This window comes from Rhea americana, unplaced genomic scaffold (genome assembly GCF_003343005.1).
Source record: "Rhea americana isolate MKP2758 unplaced genomic scaffold, rheAme1 scaffold_139, whole genome shotgun sequence".
Lineage (NCBI taxonomy): Eukaryota > Metazoa > Chordata > Aves > Rheiformes > Rheidae > Rhea > Rhea americana.
The window spans coordinates 780057-800148 of NW_028185472.1; the positions used below are offsets into that span (position 1 = coordinate 780057).

The 20092-nt window shown below is 39.7% G+C and overlaps 1 protein-coding gene across 8 annotated transcripts in view; it reads right to left on the bottom strand.

Moving 5' to 3' along the window:
* Positions 1-815: 815 nt before the first annotated feature.
* PPP6R3 (protein phosphatase 6 regulatory subunit 3) overlaps positions 816-20092 on the bottom strand; it is a 62546-nt gene continuing 43269 nt past the window's right edge. For 5 of the 8 annotated variants that reach the window (XM_085298436.1, XM_085298437.1, XM_085298438.1 and 2 more), the window contains 9 exons: positions 19432-19529; positions 17193-17247; positions 16689-16819; positions 14685-14803; positions 13127-13280; positions 10117-10223; positions 8994-9144; positions 6159-6281; positions 816-2306 (listed from right to left, as the gene is read on the bottom strand). In XM_085298436.1, coding sequence (XP_085154562.1) covers positions 2255-2306; positions 6159-6281; positions 8994-9144; positions 10117-10223; positions 13127-13280; positions 14685-14803; positions 16689-16819; positions 17193-17247; positions 19432-19529 — 990 coding nt within the window. In that variant the 3' untranslated portion in view covers positions 816-2254. Of the gene's footprint in view, positions 2307-3119; positions 3244-3476; positions 3758-6158; positions 6282-8993; positions 9145-10116; positions 10224-13126; positions 13281-14684; positions 14804-16688; positions 16820-17192; positions 17248-19431; positions 19530-20092 lie in introns of all 8 variants that reach the window. The other 3 variants (XR_014894988.1, XR_014894989.1, XM_085298440.1) reach the window with 3 other exon arrangements.

Consider the following 20092-nt stretch of genomic DNA (forward strand, 5'->3'; position numbering starts at 1 on the left):
AATCATATTACAGAGCCTCTTGAAGCAAGCTCTCACACATCATACCCACATTAATCCAAGGCTTACCTCACATCCTGCACACGTTGCTAAAACTTTCTATGCAAGAGCTAGGATGAACACTTAAGACTGCTGGAATCGGCAGTAGGTTGGTCAGCCCAGTTTGCCTCCATTTGCACCACTGCAAACCTCCCATTTGCACCGTTTAAGCAGAAGACAAACGGCACTGAAGAGGAAATTCCAGTTAACACGTTTCCCATCACCACTCAACTGATACTACAGTTCAGGAACAGAAAAAAAGGGGGACAACATACTCCCCTTCCTCATTCTTGAGTGCCAGTACGAACTGGGTAGTGGGCTGATACTGTTCAAGAACAGAAAAAAGAAATGATAAACCTTAACAGATTTGCCAAACCGCAGGCAACATGGCTCACTCATATTGGGTATTTCTACTTGGATTCCAATTCACTGTTGAAAGGAATGAAGCGGCCTGGGCTCCAAAACAGCTTGTTCAATAGCAGACCAGAACACAGTAAGAGGACAGCTGCCAACCTTGCTATCTTTTAGTAATGCAGCAAAATACTCAATGCAATACAAATAGTTTTGGCAAAGCTGATCTGGAAGTAATTCTGAATTCAAGGAGGAACAATTTGCAAACTCAATGGATTCCATTATTTATACACAAATAAAAGGTAACCATAGTTGCTCTTGTTTTCTTCCTCCATTTTCATACAACTGATCAGTTTATAACAGTTTGCAGTGACAAATCCCAATGAAGCTTGCTGAAGGAAATGCAAGACAGGAAGAAATAAGGGCAATGCCATAATACATTTGTTTTTTTATTTCTGTATGCAATGTAATGTTTAGGCACGTTGCTTGGGACACTTTCTAAAATAAATCATTGGCCATTGTTTAGAGTATCCTTTTGGCTTTAAATACTGGTCAGGAAAACAAATGATGTAAAAATAAATGAATATAACTATTACAGAAATAAAAATGGATTTGCATCTAAAAGTGCAGGAGGTGAAGTACTTTAACCCTTTCACCAGACAATGTGGCAATATACAGTATATTGCTTCTGTTTGAGAAGGCTGTTGGAATTTTACACTGACATAGAAAATTATAAATTACACAGAATTAGTTTCCATAATCACTATATATATATACACAAACCAGCTGTGAAAAAACTGGTTCAGAACATACAAATGAAAGCCTCACACAGATCAGTACAGTGAAAGTAACAATTAACATGCTCTGCTGCCAAAATTTGTATTAAAAAAAACACTATATACTTTTAAAATGCATGTACTGTAATTACATTAGCAGCACGGGCATTTCATTTACTTGACTTGTCTAAGAGGATTACAGCGTTTTAAATACGCAGATTGTTTGGAAATGTTCCATTGTATAATGCTTGGTATTAAAGTAAATCTTGGTGAACGGGTTAAAAGGCAGGTGAATCACTTAAACACAACAAGCCATGTGCACTTCAAATATTCTAGTGTTTCACCTGTAAGGTATTGTTTCAAGCAAACAAGACTTAACAGAACATATGGCTTTACAGTAACATCAATTTGTCAACTAAGTTGTAGCAATAAATACTTAAAATCTCTACCAATAGACTTACATTTTGATCTGTTTTAAACAATACAGAAAACAATTACCAATTAAAAAACCTGTTGTAAAATGTTGAACACCAAAAATTCTTATTTAAATCACTTTTGTAAGCTAAAACAACCAAAATAACATTTATAGGGCATTTCAGTTCTACAATTCTTTGCCAACCTGGAAGAAACATGAATTCAGTTTTTTTTTTTTCTTCTTTTTACAAGGTGAAAAATGTATGAAAACTGCTAAATACTTTGGTCACACTAATTGTCAAATAGTTATGTCTCAAATACATTAGATTTGTGTATTCACTTTTTTATAAAACTATTCTTACAGCCATTTTAACTATAGTAACACTACTGTCATTACATAGGTGGCAAGGTCTTATTTCACAGGCCACCCATTATTTAGAACAATACAATATAAACATACGCAAAAATTATTGGTATTTCTCAATGTGCAATATTTTTACACTTATTTCTGTACAATGTCTTAAAATCTAGAATATAAATGTTGCTGGTCCTGATCCCTTGCGAAATTAGTGCAGCAGTGACTGGCTTCAACAGGCTCTAGATGAAATCCTCAAGAAACACTCAAACCCCTGGATATCAGTTCATTTTCTTCAGCCAACAGCAGTAGACATCACATATCATACAGGGCCATTAACAGAAGTCTCTCCTAAAAGGGTGCGTTGGTCAGTCCTAAGAGACCAAAAAAAAGATGTAAGGGTACAAGAAACAAGAAGGGACCAAAATAAATTCAGGTAAGTGCAAGACCCCTCAAAAATCACACATCACAGCAGTCTTCCAGAATAGAATTCTACCAGAGTCAAAAAAGAGAGAACAAGCAGCTAGCAACACTCTCGACCCATTCTTCCTCTTGAGCCCACATTACCCCTTTATTGCCTAATTAAATGCAGYACTTAAAATTATCTAAGCACACCAGTGAAAAGTGCTTGATCTTTATTAAAATTAATTGAATTCCTGAATGATTTCTATACACACAGATATCCCCCAGGGAGAATCACTAATAAATGTGCATTTGTGATTTTTTTCTGCAACTTGTTCTGTGAGGCAAAATATGATAGCAAAAGTACTTACAATAGCTACTTATTTTCAAGTACAAAGACATAACAGGAAAAAAGTGTTCTAAAATTGCTTTAGTTACTAATCTAATCTGTACGCTGCTGCTTCACAAATACTTTGAATTTCAGTCCATTAGCGTGAAAGGCTCAGGAAGTATAGAAGGAAAAAAAAAGAACGAACCTGCAGGAGCAAAAAACCCAGCACATAGCTTTTTAGCTAAGGGAAAGTCCAGTGCAAATGCGTAGGCTCACTTGCTCCTGGGCTAACACAAATGAAAAAATCAACCAGTCGTACATGGGAATATTAAGAATTTCAAGCAACAAAAGACAAAAATCCTCAACTTGCACTGAGTGCAACTCTATTGAATGCATTTGAAGATTCCTTTAAAGACTGTAAATACCACTTGGAACTACACATTAAGAGAGTTACCTGTAACTCCTGTTCTCTGATGGTGTACATCACAGAGAAGCCACACTCTTGGGTCCGTGCTCTACACGCACATGACCAGCGGGAGTCCCCTAGCTAAGTCTTTGGCTGCTAAGCACTAAAAACACTTTTTAAAAAAACATGCACACATTAGAAAAGAGACAAGACAGCGCTAGACAAAAGTTAAACACTTTAGAGAAACCAGGAAGGTAAGTAAGACAAGTGCTGCATGGAAAGGAGGCCTGACAGTCCACATAGCTGCAGCAATAAGTCATTTACTACCAATTGGGGGGGGAAAAAGGTGACAAAACAGGGCTCCTATCAGAGATGATTATTGCTGGCTATCAGCCAAAGACCTACCTAGGAGACTCCTCACACCAGTCATACATGCATGGAGCCCCAAAAGCACGATTAAATTCATCCAGATATTCATACTGCGCTCCCATGAGGATCTGCTGTGACAGCCACCTTTAGAGAAAGCACCGAGCTCTGCTGGACCAGCAGGGTTCACCAGAAGGAGTCCTGCAGAGGTTTACTGGAACTCAAAAGCAATCCCAGCAACTGCTAGCTAGGAGAGCCCTCTGTTGGCTTAGATGGGCAGCTTGTTACTTGAGGCCTAGTATCCAAGGCTTTTTTCTTCCCTACAACGTAACGCTCATTAGAATAAAAAAAGTATCCTCTTGATAAAAATAGTATCTTTGGATAAAAAGGAGCTGTGAAAGACAGGGTCTCTGGGTTTCCCAATTAACCCAAAACATACAGGTTTTCAATTAGAATCCGTTTGTTAACTGAATTTATGGAATATATTCAAGTAAAAAATTCTGATTTGCAGAAAAAGGTAGCAGCATTCTTGTGTAAAACAGCACCAGAGCTAAAATATGCCCACTCACAAACAAGGCACAGGACAATAGAATATGAACTTTGTTAAATATCTTTGCATCTTTCTTAAATAGTTTGCATAAGGGATAACCACAAAATGCAGCAGAGTTCCACGTTAAAATAATATATATATATATACACACACACAGTTATAATCAATCTTTGCTTGTAAAAGCATTTCAGTTGTCTTCAGCAGTAAACTAGGTGTGTAAGACAGTGTCCAGATAGTCTTAAAAATTACTTCTTTCACAGAAGATTTCCACACTTTTGTCAGAAATAAAGTTTTTCAAGTAACAGTTAAAAGTCAACAGAAGTTGAAGAAACACTGTAGCTTTTAAAATTCAACTAGTTCAATACTGACTCAAAAATTCAGAATCATAACTCTTTATACTGCAAGGCAAAACCGACTTCTGGAATTGCTTTTAACTAGAACCCTCTCCCCCCTCAAATCATGCTCACAACCCCCCAACTCCGATGGGACGCAGCAGGCACAGCCCCACGCTCTGCACTACGGGCTGGGGAGCGGATCCTAAGGATTGCCCAAGGCACAGAGCAACTTTCAGTTCTCCTTCTGCTTGACTTGAGGCAGCACAGTTCCTCTGGGCATCCATAGCGCAGAAAACTGGACTAYACTTGCAGCCTTAATATAGCAGATCAAGCCCGTGAGGCTCCACTACCCGGATGTGCAGCAAGACATTATTTCAAACAGGAAAACAGTAAACTCTTGTCTAGAGATTGATTACAGAGAATTTACAAATCTGAAGTGACCTAGAAAATGAGAAATTAAACACCCCACCTTGCAYTGAGCTGTGTGACCTGTGTGGACCACCTGAACACCACCACTTCTGCCTTCAGCAATGAGATCTAGCTGCCTCTGCTGTCTCATCTACACTGGTGAGATTGAGGCAAAAGGGGCAGGAAGTCTGCAAAATCATGTTCATATCTGAAGAGCAGCTGGAAGCTGTCAGATACTGCTCTGATCTAGCTCCTAAGGTTTGCAGCAAATGCTGTCTTCAAAGGTGGTGGCCTTCTCACCTAGTTTAAGCTCTTCACTATTTCAGGCTTCTAATGCAAGTTAAAGATGAATCCTGCTCTAGAAGAACCAGGTTTCTTCCCTCACTAAAGTCTAGAAAATAGCTCAGATGTCAAACATTCGGCAAACAATCTCACTCTATGTGCTTTTCACTTTAGTGACGCTGTACTACACTTCAAGTTGATTCTGACTGCTTCCAGATTTCGCTTTAACTTGAGAAGCAAAAAATAAGCCAACACAAATACTTCAACATGAAATTAAGCAGGAAAAAAAAAAAAACAAAAAAAACAAAAAAAAAACAAAAAAACACACACCACTACCAGATGTCTTTTCTGGAGGAAGCAGTCCTTCATACCTGACAGTTTAGGAAATATTTACACAAGAATAGCTTTCTGTGTTTGGTGGCAGTCCCCTCCAAATAGTATCTTAAATTACTGTTCTCTGAAACCATACCACTAGCCAAGCTGGCAAGGCAAAATGTCTTCATTTCTTTCCTCCGATAAGTATGCTGAACAATCCAGGTTRCTCCAAATTTCAAGAGGATTTTATTTGAAACAAATGGCTTACATAATCTGAGCAGTTTGTCCAAATCTACAAGCATTCAAATCAGTGTCTAAAGACAAAGGTACAAACAGTAACCGATTCATAATTAGAGATAATTATTTGACTAGCTCACAGTCAAATGTTAAGGCACCACTTTCTTTTCACATAGCCGCATTTATGAATCCTCCCCAGCCATTCCATAGTAGGAAGAAAATTAGCCCTAGTTTATGCAAATTCTCAGGCCACAAAGTCAAACTTAATCTGAACTCCCCGCCCCTATACACACACTTTTCACAATTCTATCAAGCCACTATTCAAACTCCTAACATATCACAAAACAGAATGGGGATATTTACAACATCCTACAAGACAAATACCAGGCAAATAAACTTCACAACTCAGGTGTCTTGGTATCAGTAGAAAATACAACTTACAAAATTCATACAAAATAGACGCAAGAGTGAATTYAGGAAGAATTAAACTAAGAGGTGATCAAAACAGACAGAAAAATATCTTTAGATCAGCCCTACTAGAAAAACATGCAAGCTACTGCTTGGAGGACTGAAAGCACCCTTGTATGCCATTACCTCTGCTCTGGACTGCTGCTAGTAGGTTGTAGAGTAGAAGGAGCCTCTTCTGCAACCTCTGCGCTCTCCTCCACCACATATTTACAAGAAGAATCCTGCGAGGTAGACAGTTTTCCTTCCTCACTGAAGGAAAGAAACAACTTTCAGTTTGGTTATAGTGAATTTCACACAGCAGTATGAAATCAGGAAAAGGGTTTGTATGTCACATGCAAATGGATTTTGAATTATGACTGAAATATGAAGATCAAGCAACATGGCTCTGGACTTTGCAAATATCCAATAATGCACTGGTGTTTACATCCATTAAAACTTGACTGGAAAATGAGGCAGGGAATACAATGTTTACAAATAAAACTGGAGAGGAAATAAGGAAAGTGTGTGATGCCTTAAGTGGTAACAGTCACAGTTACTGTACATACCGATAGGATTTCAACACTCTGAAGCCAAAAGTATGCAAAATGGAAGGAAAGAGGTATAAAAGAATTTCAAGATTCCCTTAGAAACTGGCATCAATGAAGTCTGCCCATGAAACAGATGAGCAGAGTCATTATCTCATCACCACCTTTATTAAACTCCACTACCTCCACAGTGAAGTGAAACCAGCATGTTAGACAGGACTGACAGCACCCTTATTTCAGAAACTTCTTCTCTCAGGGCCAAAAATAAACATGATTCTATGAATGAACAATACATCCACACTAAACAAGGCATGACCTTGTAACCAGGCAGTTTCTAAAGCGATTGATAAATRCACACTTGTGTCTTGCTTTTAAGATAAAACTTTTCTGTTTTTTTTTAATTCCACTTTTCMCCATCTCCGCTATACCACTGTCACACTAACATACAAGTATGGCGGTACACCTACCGGGAGCCTGAGATAAGGCAGCTCTGAAGGAGACACAGATCAATCTTATACCTCTGTAACAAGCCTACACATGTAAAACATCACAAATATTTTCAACACAGTCACATTCCCCTAACTGGAATGTGTGAACAGTGGCTGGGCAGTCACCCCATATACATCCTAAGGGGACTTTCTATTCTTATTCCCCCTTGCCTCATTAGTTTAAAACAAAAACACAAATCCCACACTTGTCTCTGCAGCTTTCCACAAATTAACCATTCCCACTTATCTTATGATGCTCCCTTCCTCCCAACACTGACTCTGTAACCACTCATTTTCTATTGGCAAAAATCTAAAACAAACCCAAGTGCAGCAGTATTCTGCTTTGCCAAGTGCAAATTCCCTGAAGATCCCATATTTGTATCCTCTCCCTTTCCACCTCAGCATCCATCTAACTGCAGGAATCCCTCTGCTGACCCCACCACAGAGATAAGTAATTCCATGAAAAGAAGCAGAAGTTGCCATCACATACTGCCTTCTAACGTTAAGTTCGCATTTCCACCCATACTGCGAGCCACAGAAGTTTGTGTGAACTGAAGCAATTTAAGTAGGCAAAAATCTGAACATTCAAACAGAAGAAAAAGACAAATCATAAAAGTGTTACCTAAAATCGGGCAGCAGATACATCATTCATTCAAACATTGGTCAAAAAGCCACCACAGTTTCATGCTATGTCATAATGACATTAGTCCCTCCTCTAAATGGCTGTGATTCAATTCTTTCACCAATTGTTTGATTTATAGGTACCATGCAGCCAGAAACACTCCCTCTGCCATACTGAACACACCAGAAGTTAATCAGGTGCTAAAAGGGATTAGAAATATTTGAAACAGAATTTATTGCCTGCGTAGTTAAATGGATGGAAACAAGAGTGACTGAACACTTATGTTTCAACTCCTGAAGCCTCCAGAAGGAACAGTAGATATCTACTACCACAAACGGGACAAGTAGAAATGAAATGAATTTAAAGAGATAGATAATGGAAGGACTTACACAGGGAAGTTTCTTCTACTGAGATGGATTAGTTCTTGGAAGCAACTCCCAAGACATATGGTCGAATTTTGTTTTCAATTTTTAAAGCTGGAAGAGGGACAGATACTAGGAAGTAATTCTGCAAGAGCGAAGAGGGCTGGATACCCCCATGCTAACAGTATGTTCTAATCTCTCAAGAGGAGGAGAAAAAGCAGCTTCAGTGAATACAGGTAAAATGATCTGTGCAGGTCAGATTGATTGTTGCCTCAATTTTCCAAAGTTTTGATACTAAAAGAACCATCTGATCACTTAAATTAACATCTAGTATACCAAATACAAATGTTTTTATTCCTATACAAGAGCCACTGTGTCAACATATATTATGGTTACATGCCATATGGTATAAGATCATTATTCCTAAATCAAATACTTCATATCAGAAGTTATCAAAATTAACAGGTTAGTTCTCTTAAGTTACACTAGAATTCAACATGCCACCTACAGTCTAGAACAGAATTGACACCATCACCCACAGCAGTTATCAGCCATCACCTAAATTGTCCAATAAAATACTCGTACAAGCAGTGCCTGGTGGCCTTCACTCTCTCTCTTCAAGCCTCTTAGATGAAGAAGATCAAATTCTAATTTGAAAACCAGTAATTCTGTGCAAAGTTTGAAATGCTTTCTCTTTAGCCACCAGGCTTAAGAGTTATTGCAAAGCTAGCCCTAATCTTATAAGTAGCTTCATTTAAAAATCTCCCACTGCATATTAAAGTGTGATAGGAAAACTATGTTCTAGTAACTAGAATCAGAAGTAAAATTTAAGAACATAGTCATTTTTAGAAAAAAATCTAGTTAAAGTCTTAGGAATTATTACTTGTAAAGAACTTCATAGAGAGGTAATATTACATCAGTGCTTATTTTAAAAGAGTGGGAAGACAATAAATAGGTATCCTCACCTTTTGAAGACAGCTGTTTCAGTTTTAGCATCTACAGTAAGGCTCAGCGTCTCCTTCATGCTGCCGTTCATTACTGTTTCAGTTACCTTGTCTGCATTTTCTGCATCATCCTCTCCATCTGAGCTGGCCTCCATAGCAACACTTCCTGGGGCTAGATATCAAGCAGCACTTTAGTATATTGCTAGTGATGTTTGTATTTCATGAGCAAGCAGGGGACTATACATAGCTAGAATCAATTTTTCTGCAGCTTTGTCTACRTAACGAAAGATGAGAAGTGTACAATTATCATTTTCCTACAGCTTCACACTATACACACATACAGCATAAGTACTCCTTACAGAGGTTTCTAAGAGGGGAAAACCCAACACCTCCCCAAACATGCCATAATTACTGTTCTTTTGTTTTGCAAGCCAGTTAGTGGTTTAGATTGGCAGTAGATACTTAAACAGGTTTGTTGGCACTAGACTTCAGTAGAATTACAGTAACAGAGTTTTCTGTATGGTCACAGTTACTGCAAAGAAAGTCCAGAATGGTCAATGTACAAGTCTGCTGATGAACTTCCAAGTTTAAGACAAGCCTTAGATTTGAAGTCCAAAGAGGCTGGACTTCCCAACACTTCTGTTCTGTGTGCTAGTAACGTGTAGAAAGTTAATTAATACAGGTTGGCCTTTAATCAGTTCACATATATAGGGAAGAAAGAATGAGTGTGTACATACAGGAGGTAAGCAGGAAAGGGCAGAGTAGGAAGGGGAAATTTGTAGTCACAGGCCTACTGCCACCTACAAAGAAATTAGATGCTACAACTCTTTGTGGGAATCACATCAGCTAATTAAGTACTGCCACAAATGAGGCTTGTCTAATACAGTACAGTTAGCTTTCCATGTAATGCTTTTTTGTTCATAACTGAAGCATTTTTAAGACAACAGTAACACCAGTTCCTGTTTTAAATAAGAAAACTTAATTTCAGAATGCCTTTGACAAGCTACTTTCATTATCTGGCAGAACAGCAGCAGGGCCTCAAAGAGGCCTCAGGAGACCTGAATTTTGAAGTTCAGGCAGGTCTTTCTCAGGCACAACTCACAATCAGTTTGTTTGCATTTCTGAGTAACTACAGTGTACTTACTCTCCAGCTGTGTTGCAAGAGCAGTTACAYTTGCACTCAAGGGATCCATGGGCTCTGCATTAGTTTCCATTTCCACAGGAGAATTACTTCTTAAGGAATCCTTTGAACTTCAAATACAAAGTAAAAAGGTTTTAGAAACATTTCTGAACAGTGGAATGAAACTTACTCTTAAAACAGTATTTTCAGTGCTATTACAGCTATGAGACCTAGAACTCAACTGAAACTAAACAATGCCAAGACTCCTACACATGTGCTAAATTCTGTGCTTAGCACGCCTTAAGTAAGGCAAAACTCACCAAAACTGAGCTCGTTGAGGGTTTGTTTGCCTTTATTCTTTGTTTTAATTAAAAATAGTAGTGTAARCTTTCTGGCTAAATATGGTATATCAAGTACTCCTCACAATACATTCCCAACATCAGCTATCCTTTTGAGCACGTTCTCTTTGGGACTTGCAAGATCTAAAGACAGTTTTCTGCAGAGAATGCCAAGAATCCTCAATGGTCACCAATGGCAGAAGTGAATTTATACTGCAAATTACTTTTCTAACAAGTATCTACAGAATGGTCACAAGTAGTTCATTCTGAAGGAATGCAAAAGCAACATCAGATTTTGACCATCACAGAATCACAGAAAGGTTCAGGTTGGAAGGGACCTCTGGAGATCATCTAGTCCAACCTCCCTGCTCAAGCAGGGTCATCTCGAACACACTGCACAGGATCATATCCAGGCAGGTTTGGACTATCTCCAACAGAAGGAACTTCCACAACCTCTGGGCAACCTGTTCCAGTGCTTGGTCACCCTCTCAGGAAAATAATTCTTGCCACATATCCAGGCAGAACTTCCTGTGTTTTTCAGTTTGTTCCTGTTGCCTCTTGTCCTATCTTCTGACATCCCTGAGAAGAGTGTAGCCCAATCCTCATGACACCACCCCTTAAGGTATTTATAGACATTGATAAGATCCCCTCTCAGTCTTCTCTTCCCCAGGATAAACAGGCCCAGCTCTTGCAGCCTTTCCTTTTAAGGGAGATGCTCCAGCCCTCTGATCATCTTTGTAGCCCTACGCTAAACTCTCTCCAGTAGCTCCATGTCTCTCTTGTACTGGGCAGCCCAGAACTGGACACAAGACTCGAGATGAGGCCTCCCCAGGGAGGAGTAGAGGGGCAGGATCACCTCCCTTGACCTGCTGGTAACATTCTTCCTAATGCACCCCAGGAGACCATTGGCCTTCCTGGCCACAAGGGCACCTTGCTGCCTCATGGTCAACTTGTCATCCACCAGCACTCCCAGGTCCTTCTCTGCAGAGCTGCTCTCCAGAAGGTCAGCCCCCAGACTGTACTGGTGCCTGGGGTTATTCCTCCCTGGGTGCAGGACCCTGCGCTTGCCCTTGTTGAACCTCACGAGGTTCCTCTCTGCTCAGCTCTGCAACCTGTCCAGGTCTCTGAATGGCAGCACAGCTTTCTGATGCATCAGCCACTCCTCCCAGCTTAGCATTGTGAGCAAACTTGCTGAGGAGGCACTCTGTCCCTTCACCTTGAAGACCCTTCACTAATGAACATGTTGAACAAGACYGGATCCAGTACTGACCCCTGGGGGACACGACCAGTCACGGGCCTCCAACTAGACCACGCCACTGATCATGACCCTCTGAGCAATGTCATTCAGCTAGTTCTCAACCCACCTCACTATCTACTCATCTAGCCTGCACTTCCTGACCTTGTCTACGAGGATGTTATGGGAGATGGTGTCAAAAGCCTTGCTGAAGTCAAGGTGGACAATATCCACTGGTCTTCCCTCACCTACCCAGCCAGTCATTCCATCATAGAAGGCCATAAGGTTGGTCAAGCATGATTTGCCCCAACTGACTACTGCTGATCACCTTGTTTTCCTCCATATGCTTGGAGATGACATCTAGAATGAGCTGTTCCATCACGTTTCCAGGGATGGAGATGAGGCTGACCAGCCTATAGTTACCTGGGTCCTACTCCTTGCCCTTTTTGAAGACTGGAGTGACACTGGCTTTTTTTTCCAGTCCTCTGGCACCTCTCCTGTTCTCCAGGACCTTTCAAAGATGATGGAGAGCGGGTTGGCAGTAACATCTGCCAGCTCCTCAGTACTCATACGTGCATCACACTTACACTTAACTCTTCTCACCATTTACAGAACGTCTTCTCTATCTGCTAATGCTGCAACTCCAAGTCTTCACTTTCCAAGCCAATAATCCTCTGTCACTAACTTACCTGCCCTAAACCATGAAACAAAACATTGCTTTACAGTGGAAGTGTTACTGGATTATAAAGGAAAGTAAAAATGGTAATTCATTGTTTTATGTCAAAGCTTTTTAAGATCCAGGCAGACAGATCGCAGCCAGAAACACAGAAGCAATGTTTTTCTAATTGGAAGAGATGCTTGTTCTTGACTACTAACATTTAGCAAGTCAAGATTTGTACCTACATAGGTAATTAGAGACTTTCTCATTACACAGAGGACCTGGTTATTTTTGATGCAATGTTCAAGCCGAAAAAAGGAAAGTGTATGTCAAGCATTCTCAAAATACTGCAAGGGGCCTAATCAAGGCATCACACCTGCAAAACCATGTGGTTTTCAGGAAAAACACACTTTCCGTAACATCTGAAAACCAGAACCATTATAGACATTTTGTGGCCTTCCCAATCTATGGCCACATCTCCTGGTTTAAGTAAGTAAATAAAGAAAAGGCACATCCTAGTATCCAAGACTATTAGCCTATCAATTTTGTAGGCATTCAAACACTGTTTAAAAAAAAACACTCTAAGACAACAGCACTGTAGGATGCACTCACCCTACAAAAGTAATGCTATGTTGTAATGAGATCACACAAAGTTATACTGTTATATGGGCCCCCGCCTTCGGCACTATACACACTGTACCCCACAGRAACACTACAACACAAATCTGGACAGAGATATCCCACATGGCAGCTCCCATTACACATGGGACTTTAGAGCTTGGCCTGGAGCACTAATATGCTTACCTCAGAGAGGATGTGAACTCTGAAAAGGAAGCCCAGCCAGTTTCTTTTGCTGGCATAGGTTCTTCCGTACTCCACACATCAGACCCAACAGAATCCAGATTGGCACCATGTGCAGTCTCCATCGGTACATCAAAGTTAGCTGACCAGTTTGGTGCTAAAAAACAATCAACAAGTTCATTAGCAATAGATTTCTATAGATAACATGAATGTCCATATCCTTAATGCACTGATTCTACACATGTCCCCCCAAAAAAGCAGCAATATTCTTAACTACAGACTTTAACGTACGTGCAGAAGTTCTCTGTATACTGTCAAAAAGCGAACACATTTCTTAAAAGGGGAATTCTGCTGGTAAGGCAGAATTTTAATAGCAGTAACCCACAGTACTCTGTAAAAGACAACACACCTTATCTGAAGAACAAACAATAAACCACACTAGATCACAAGTGTAATCCCACATTATCTTTTAACCTAAAACCAACATTTGCTATCACCTTCAACACTAACTTCTAAAATAACAATATATGTATTTTAGCTCTTAAGAGTTTTCATCCCTTATCCACCATTTCCTATGCACATTTTCCTCCACACAGGAAAGAAAGTGAGCAAGCCAATTTAAATACGGACACTAATTTCTCATGCACTAACAGCACTGCTAAGTTTCAGAAAAGCTTAAGATCTTTTCAAACTTTAAGTATTTATTGAGATTTTAATTCTCAGAGCAAAGTTTGACTTAAGAGTCTAATTTAGGATAGGTCAATTCAAAATACTTCACCTACCCAAGGGAGATTTTTCATTAACACTTACATACAAAAAAACAGGCTGAAAAGGAAGCTCTGACTAGCAATTAGAAAATCCAACCCAGGCAGATATGGGAGGAGACCCACATGGATCAAAACTTGTTTGACACACAGATGCCAACGACACCAATCTGACAAAAGAAAAGAAAACCCTTAACTTTTCCTTCTATTTTAATTTTTACTTCCTTACAGTCTAGATAAAAAACATAGGGCTGATTTACCTAAAGTCAGTTTAAGCTGCTCTAACTTGTATGCAAAAAACTGATGGAACTGTTTTAAAAGTAAGTTAAGTTTCCATGAAAGAGTCTGATGCACATCTTAAACATAAGATTTACACATGAAACAAGTCCACAAATCTAGATTGGTCTACTCTGGGAATCTTAAAAGACACTAAAATAAAAGTTGGTCTGAAAGGCTTCCAGTAAGCCTAAAAATAYTTTAAATCTCAAGATTATTAGCCTATCAATTTTGTAGGCATTCAAAAACAGGTGTTTAAGTTGCATCCCTCTCCTCTTCCCCCCCCTCCCTTAAAGGGGAGAAATCCTGAATTTTGGAGATACTAGTGTAGTTTGACTCAAGACACCTAAGGATTTCAAACTTCCCAATATCTGCATATTCTCTAATCTTTATAGTTAAAGAAATTGTGGTTTTCATTTTCAAGATAGCTGGAATAAAAAGAAAAGGAAAACTCCTAAAAAAAATACTGCTAGATCTAACATTTTCCATAACTCTGAGCAGTTGGGATAAAAGCTACTTACGTTCATTTAAATCTACTTCCATTTTGTCCTCTGTATTGGTATGTGATTCAAATAAGTCTTGTTTTGTTCCATCCTCTTCCTCAGAGTCCGTACTTTCTTCACTGTCTGTGCTGCCAGAACTTAAAATGCAGAAAAAGACTGCTTACATTTTGTGATTAGAATCAGACCCCAGGTACAGTTAAATACTGGTGAATTTGAGAATAAGGAAAACTACAATCAATTCTGATAGATTAACTGAGTTATAATTCATTAGCTGTTAGCCACCGACCCTGTTTCTACCCCCAAGAAACAAGGTTTTAGATTTGTCATTTCACCACATAAAGAAGTTTTTCCTTCTCTCACAAGGCAACAAAACCAAATTTTTATCACTGCTGTCATGCAAAAAGAATCAGAGGACAAGAGCAAGGAGTTAGACTAACGATATCTGAACAGAAAAAGATCTGGTCACACTCTTCATCTAGACAGAAGTGCCAAAGGAAGCATCTAAACACAAGATTCTTTCCAATGCTATTTAGCAAGACATAGCTCAATTTATTTTGAAAACTAACAACCCAAGTGTCCCAGGACATGGTCCACGCCTTAACTGCACACTTCCTTGAACCCTTTGGAAATCTCTTCTTTTCCAGACAGCACCACTAGCACTACCAACACTAACACCAAGGCAGCATCAGAAAGTGAGGATGTCTTTCACAGAATCACTGAGGTTGGAAGGGACCTCTGGAGATCATCTAGTCCAACCCCTCTGCTCAAGCAGGGTCACCTAGAGCATGTTAAACAGGGTTGCATCCAGGTGGGTCTTGAATATCTCCAGAGAAGGAGACTCCACAACCTCGCTGGGCAACCTGTGTCAGTGCTCTGTCACTCTCACAGGGAAGAAATTCCCCCTCACGTTCAGGCAGAACTTCCCATGGTTCAGCTTGTGCCCATTGCCTCTTGTCCTGTCACATGGGACAACTGAAAAGAGTTTGTCCCTGTCCCCTTTACACCCTCCCTTCAGGTACTTGTAGACATTTGATAAGATCCCTTCTCAGTCTTCTCTTCCCCAGGATAAACAGGCCCAGCTCTCGCAGCCGTTCCTCAGAGGGCAGATGCTCCAGCCCTCTGATCATTCTCACAGCCCTACACGGAACTCTCTCCAGTAGCTCCATGTCTCTCTTGTACTGGGSAGCCCAGAACTGGACGCAGTACTCGAGATGAGGCCTCCCCAGGGCTGAGGAGAGGGGCAGGATCACCTCCCTCAACCTGCTGGCAACACTCTTCCTAATGCACYCCAGGACACAGTTGGCCTTCCTGGCCACAAGGGCACATTGCCGGCTCATGGTCAACTTGTCATTCACCAGCACTCCCAGGTCTTTCTCTGCAGAGCTGTTTTGCAGCAGGTCAGCCCTCAGCTTGTACTGGTGCCTAGGGTTTTTCTCCCTAGGTGCAGGACTCTGCACTTGCCCTTGTTGAACCTCACGAGGTTCCTCTGGTTCCTCTCCACCCAGCTCTCCAGCCTGTCCAGGTCTCTGAATGGCAGCACCGCCCTCTGGTTTATCAGCCATTGCTCCCTGCTTGGTATCGTCAGCAAACTTGCTGAGGAGGCACTCTGTCCCCTCATCCAGGTCATTGATGAAAAAGTTTGAACCATATCACATTTGCAGCCATGACAGCAAAAGGTAACAACGAGTTATCTTGTAGAGAAGTTTTTAGCTACATGCATTCAGGAGGCTTGAGAGCTATGACTGCTGAGGTACCAGAACACCTAAGTAAATAGGAGAGCTGTTGCTGCCTTCTGCAAGTTAAAGCTGGAAGAGATCAGAATGAGGCCCACCCATCCAATCATTTCTCCAGGAATAACTGAAGTGTTATGCCAGAAAAGTTAAGAGTTACAAAAAAATGAAACATTACAAATAATTATGCCAGACAGCCACTGTGTGAGCAGGCAACTTGAAGCAGAAGATTTACTCAGTGAGGGCTTGCTATAGTACTATCTGGATAAGAGAGGAAAAAGAAAAAAGTTACCTGGAACGCCTCTGGGATTCTGGTGTAAACGCAATATGTTTTTCTTCCCAGATATCTTCTTCATCAGAACCACCATCATCAAATTGCTGTATCCGCTCCTTACAGCATGCCTCAAACAAGGCTATATTACCCTAAATATATTTTAAAAAAAACATGTATACAATTTCTATCTATAATTAACTAATTCTTTTTTTTTTTTGGTAAATAGAAACAACTATTCTGAAGAGAATCTCAACTCAGTGAATAAAACCATTTCTCAAAAGCAGTAAAAAACAAAATGCCCTGACAACCTGAAGCTTGTCAAAAAAGTATTCAGTGACGCTTGTTTTAGCGCCATGCTACACGAACAACGTAAGGCGGCTATTCTCTAAAGATGACATACCATAAAGGAGTAAGTATAACATTGACCACTACCAAAATTTTGAGGTTATATGGAAGCTTAAAAGGCAGTGATTATCCTCTTTCAGACACAGGAGTTCTGAGAGTACAGAAACACATACTTACACTTTCATTTGTATTGAGGGTAAAGTTGATATCTGACACCCTATCAAAAGAAACACTGCAAAAAAAAGAAAAAAGTAGAGATGTATGCAATAAAGCAGAAATGCAGACACAAAGACATTTTCAGAAACTAAGTTCCTAATTTTCTGATAATCTAAAAAAAAGATTAAAGATATAGTAGTTTCCAACACAGAAAGAGGAGCAAACTTCTGCACTGAGGCGGCCCAGCATCCATTTGTTTTTTTCTAACTGTGAAATATTTTAAATAGAAGACAGACGTCTATCCTGTGATTAGCCGTGTGGACAGAGTAAATCTCAAATACTGTACTGTTATGCACTGGAAAAGAAGCGATTAGACCTAAGTAGTGTTTAAGCCAACTCTGACTAGCATGACACATCTCAAAATCCTGCAGAGATCCACATGAGCAGTCCTAACTTCTGCTATCAAGTTCACCACTCTACAGAAGGATCAGCTCAGCAACACGCAAAGTGAAAAAGGCAATACCAACTTCCATTTCTTAAAGAAAAAACCCAGTATCTTCATTATTTTAAACCAACCACTGAACAGAAGTTAGTCTCCAAACTGAACACTAAAAATTAGATCTTAAAACTCCTTGTATATTAAGCCACCCAAAGTTTCACTAAATGAACAACAAATGTGTTCTGTATTAAAAATTTCAGTAAGCAAACTAAATCTTTTAAGGAAGTAAGCAGCAGCAGAAGAGAAAAAGATGGGAAATTCTGCCAGACTTTCCTTCTCCAGCCACATAGAGCAGCGCATTCAGCTGAGTGTGTACAATTCTTCCCCTAATCCTCACTGCGTTACAGATCAACTAGAAAACAAGGTAAGTGATCTACAGGACTGCAAACGTAATGACTTTTGATATGAATTAAGTTCTGATTTGGTCATTTTGACAATATTGCAATATAGCAAGTTATCAGAATCATAGCACTGAGCTACTGTGCAAATTCCTGCACAACAGTGAACAGAAAGTCTCACCTACAGTAGATTCTTGCGCAGAAAGACACACCTTTAGAGCAAAATGCATTTTATCAATTGTTAAATTGAGCTGAATTCAACCAACATGTACAATGTTGGTGTACCTACATATACCTCAAGAGATGTGCTTATATACAACACTGTGGTGAGCTTTTTCCCAGCAGGATCATAAACTACTGCAGGCCTGATTCTAGCAAGCAAATTCTGATTCTTTCCTCCTCCTCCTCCCCACCTAAGAAAATCCTTTCACTTTTAATCAAGAGGGACAGTAGTTTCAGTTGCTTTCCTACCCCTTCCCCATATACTCCTCTCTCTCAATAGCATATCTTCACCTATAGTCTCTGCTAATTATGTGGGTAAAACTTCAGCTATTATTCTTCGGATGCAAACTGCAGTTATTAATCACTTAGTGGAACTGGCTTACAGAAGGGCATTGTGTCATAATCACACTACCAGAACTGATTTTACATTTAACTCATTTTGCTCTTCTAGAAACCATCTTCAAGTAATGCATTTTACTCCTATCTGCATAGTCTAGCATCCTAATCCATAAATTCTAATCAAATCAGAATCAATTTTCAGTCAGAACTCCCATTCATTCCCATCAGTTTATTTGTAACTGAAAAATATTTTTTTTCCTAAAAAACTGCACCAAGATCAATCTCATTTCTTCTTCACCTACCATAACTGTAGAAATGAACTGTCTGAACTGTCTTGCCCTTGAACATAAAGGTAGACTTATGATGCCCTTCCCTACTGTTTCTCTACATAAAAGAACACTCATGGATGCGTTGTTCCTGCTGTCTTTTCCAGACAAACTTAAAAAGTAGATCTATACATTTGGTCTGGTATGTAGATTCTGAGGTGGGATAGCTCTGAGGCACAACAGAGAACAGTTAAAGAGCCCCCAACAAGGCAATGGCAGTGGTACACTGCTTTAAAGAACAGAGCTATAATTTAGTTATTTATTCAGAAGCACTGTGTTCTCATGCTGGCACAACTCGGGCACGGGAGGGGAGGAAAAAAAAGAGAGAACAAGTTGTTTCTTTCCTCTGAACACTCACTTTTTAAGAGCACTCAATCAATTAATGCACACAGTTGGTACAAAAAAAAGGGGGCAGGATGCATTGGTGACTGCTCCACATCAATAAAGGCTGTTGCTTATCATCAAAACAGTCAAATACACAATAAAAAAGAAAATTCCCAGGACTATAATCAAAGCCAGCATAATGTTATACTCACTTGCCGATGTCATCTTGATCAGCAAACTTCTCATCGTTGAAGCCAAACTGGTCAATAAAATTGGACGTCATTTGTTGCATCTGATAATCAGAAAAGGCCTGGCAACCCCAGGACCAACGACAGTGATATAATGATTCTAATAATACTCTAGATACTATTTGCCCACTTTGCTCCAAAGAACTAAAACTCTCTAATCTAGATTAAACAGAGAGCAGGAAACAGAGGATTTCTGTTAACCTTTACATTTTAAGTGACAGCACTGACTATTCATCTACCTATGTTTATCAATTTACTGATTTGAAAGCCAATCTAATAGCAGCTCTTAAGAAAGTTAAATCTCTAGTCTAACCGCATCTCAATTAGCACCTTTCCAAATGCATCCTTAAGAAATAGTGAAATAAGACAAGATACTGATGTGAGAGAAAGCTGCCTTTGTTCTTATTAACATGAAATTATAAACCATAAGATCTGGGGAAGGAGATTATATACAGAAACTAAAGCAGAGTTACATCATTTAGTTAACCGCTAGCAGTACCCGCCTCAGGCACGCACACCAACAGCCTCTTGTCAGCATCCGGAAAAAAATTAGTGGGTACACTATAAGAAAACTAATGAACAATCCACATCTCAATGCAGTGTCACTGACTCAATTTTGCCCCCC